The 2,730-nt window shown below is 43.4% G+C and overlaps 1 protein-coding gene across 1 annotated transcript in view; it reads right to left on the reverse strand.

The window, feature by feature from the left end:
- Positions 1-531: 531 nt before the first annotated feature.
- Positions 532-2,730, reverse strand: part of TNFRSF21 (TNF receptor superfamily member 21) — a 52,324-nt gene continuing 50,125 nt past the window's right edge. Inside the window, exon 6 of the mRNA XM_014525514.2 lies at positions 532-1,867. Within this exon, the coding sequence (XP_014381000.1) occupies positions 1,638-1,867 (230 nt within the window). The 3' untranslated portion in view covers positions 532-1,637. The remainder of the gene's footprint in view (positions 1,868-2,730) is intronic.

The raw sequence follows: 2,730 nt of genomic DNA on the forward strand, positions 1-2,730 counted from the left end.
TCGAAAGCTGAAACTCAGCCACAGGCCAATACAAAACCTAAACAAACATCTCATACTGGGGAGTAACTGTGAGAAAACGGAGAGCCCGGAGCAATATGAGCCTAGGTCAGAAGCGTGCATCTCTGCCTTTGCTGCTTCCCCTGTGCCCTACACTGGTCTTACAGTGGTGGCACAAATGAAATACCCATGATGGATGTGTGCAACAGGCACCAATGGAGTGCAGTTGCCCCTGGCATCCAAGACCTACTCTTGCACCTACACACATTTTCTATAGCCTCAGCCCCCTTAGCACCAGTCTCGCATCAAGATCCCAGTTCAAGACCGGGGCTTCCCAAAACAGGTTCTCCCCATTTGGTTGAGATCAGCAAGGTCAAGGGATCCAACGAGCGCAGTGAAGCAGTAAGGAGATTAACACCAAAGCATGCCAAGTAACAAACACCTAGTATTTATTAATAAATTAGTACACCGGAAGGCAATTTCTCAATGTCATTCCCCCTCCCCACCCCACCCCGGAGGTAGCAGATGCCACCTTTGTATTATAATTTTTCAAACTGAGCATATTACGGACAGTTCATATGGGAGCATAACCGTTGCAAATATAATAAGACAGAATTCTTACAATGCAGCCTTTTTCAGTTTTTAAATAAAAAAAAAAATGAAGAGACAATTCAGACCAGGCAAGGTCTTTGGAACCTAACCTAGTGGCCACGTCTGTATAAAAAAAAACCAAGAGACACGAGTGTAAAAAGCAGAGCTTGTTAAGTTTTATGATCACGAGAAGGGTGGTACCACCAGGGTTTTCCTTCACCTTCCAGAGTCCAGCACCAGTGCTGATCAAGACGTTTCAGAAACGGGCCTGCTGCACGTACAAGTGGCAAGGCGAGATGCTCCTTGCTTGCGTTACATTCGGCTGCAGGCCAGAAGGACTGCGTTACGTCAATCCTGAAGGCCGGAGGAATTAAACCTTTTTCATGTCTTTCAAACACATTTCTGCTTTAGCTTACAGGAGCACAAGTAAATCAAGCATTCTATGCATTGTCCAGGTGAAAAACCATACAATAAATACCTGTGCTAGTAAAATCTGAGCAATGAATAGGACCTATACAACAGTACATTAAAAAAAAGTCAACTGAAGAAAAAAGAAAAGAAAAGCGAGATACCAGGAGAGAAAGCAACCAACAGCGACATTCACTTTGCACGCTTTCCCATTCACCACTGAGGCGCAGGGGGCATGAGGGATAAAAGATGTATGACGAGGAGAGGTACCTCAAAATAAGACATCTGATCAAACCAAAAATGGGTTAAAACAGTTCCAGCTTCCAGACATACATTATGCTGGATTTGTGGTCTTTAGTTAATTAACTGCATTTTTAAAGTGCATAAAACGATTGAGCGGAATGAGAACAGAAAAAGGTCACTCAGAAGGGCCTGGGGGCAGCAGCCAAGATTTTAATTCTGCAACAAAGTTAAGGATGAAAGGTGCAATGTCTGTAAACTGCCCCCACCCAAAACCCAAGAGACCTTGAAGAAAATACTGGCCATGTAATTCTATCAAACACCTGCCTGCATGTTGTCAACCACCTCGAACAAGTGCCAAGCTAGTACTAGCAATATTCAGAGTGCGCGGTGACCAAAGTCTACAACAGATCAGGAAGGTGGCTATACACAGAGTCCAGGAGTGTTTGGCTGGCTTCCTGGCTCTTGACCCCAGCAATCTCAAAAAGCCTATCCAGCTTGTCCTCTGCCTGTGGAATCTCTTCTATCACAAGGAGCTCCTCAGGATTTAGGATGTGAAGCATGTCATCAAAGATGGGCTGCAGGTCACAAGGATCCAATCGCACCTGACGCAAGACTGTGTCTTTTTTTTCTGCAAAAGCAAGACAGGATTGGTTATTAAGGCACCGTTTCTGGGAAGAGCATGCTTCTAACAGCACAAAGACCAAGAATCAAGTCTATACTGCTCCCAGACTCCTGCCCAGCTTTTAGGGAACAAATGGCAAGTTGTAAAAGATAGGAAAAGGCGTGGATGGGTTGGTTAGTCAGAGACTAAAGATGGAGGAGGCCTATTTATCACCTCATATCCAATCTCCTGCCAAGATACTTGTTCCATATAATAGTGCTGCAAGTGCTGGCATCACTGGGAAAAGAAAAGGGGCAAAATCCCAAGTGATAACTGGAATATCCTACTAATCTCTACATTAGTTTTTGGGGGTTTTTTTGCTAAAGTGTAGACAATTCACAGGATTTACTCTTCACCTTCATTACAAGCAACTTTTTTTTTTCTTTTCTAAAGTCCCCTAAAGTAAAGAAAAATTTACAAACTCAAATTCATGCTGTGACCGATAAAAAGGGGCTAATGTAAAACACCCTTCTCTGCAAGGATCAGAGGAAGATGCAACATCTAACATGGACCAGAGTATCTTGGGAATAAAAATAATGGCAGCCAAAATAATTTACTGCACTGAAGTCCAGTCTGTTAAAACTGAATGAATTAAAAATAGATTTTGATGCAACCCCAGACATCCCTGTGATTGTACAGCAACATTTCCCTGCTTTAAAAGGAGGTGTAACAAATCCTTTCAAAGGGAGGAAATTCACCCGCTGAAAACCAAGCACGGAAAGTAAAACTGTAATACTATGCCAATGCAAAACTAAGTAGAGGCCACAGGAGATTGTCCACTGCTGTTAGTGGGACCTGGGTCAAGACCCAAGATGATGCTCTAGGGAAAG

The sequence above is a fragment of the Alligator sinensis genome, unplaced genomic scaffold (genome assembly GCF_000455745.1).
Source record: "Alligator sinensis unplaced genomic scaffold, ASM45574v1 scaffold1666_1, whole genome shotgun sequence".
Lineage (NCBI taxonomy): Eukaryota > Metazoa > Chordata > Crocodylia > Alligatoridae > Alligator > Alligator sinensis.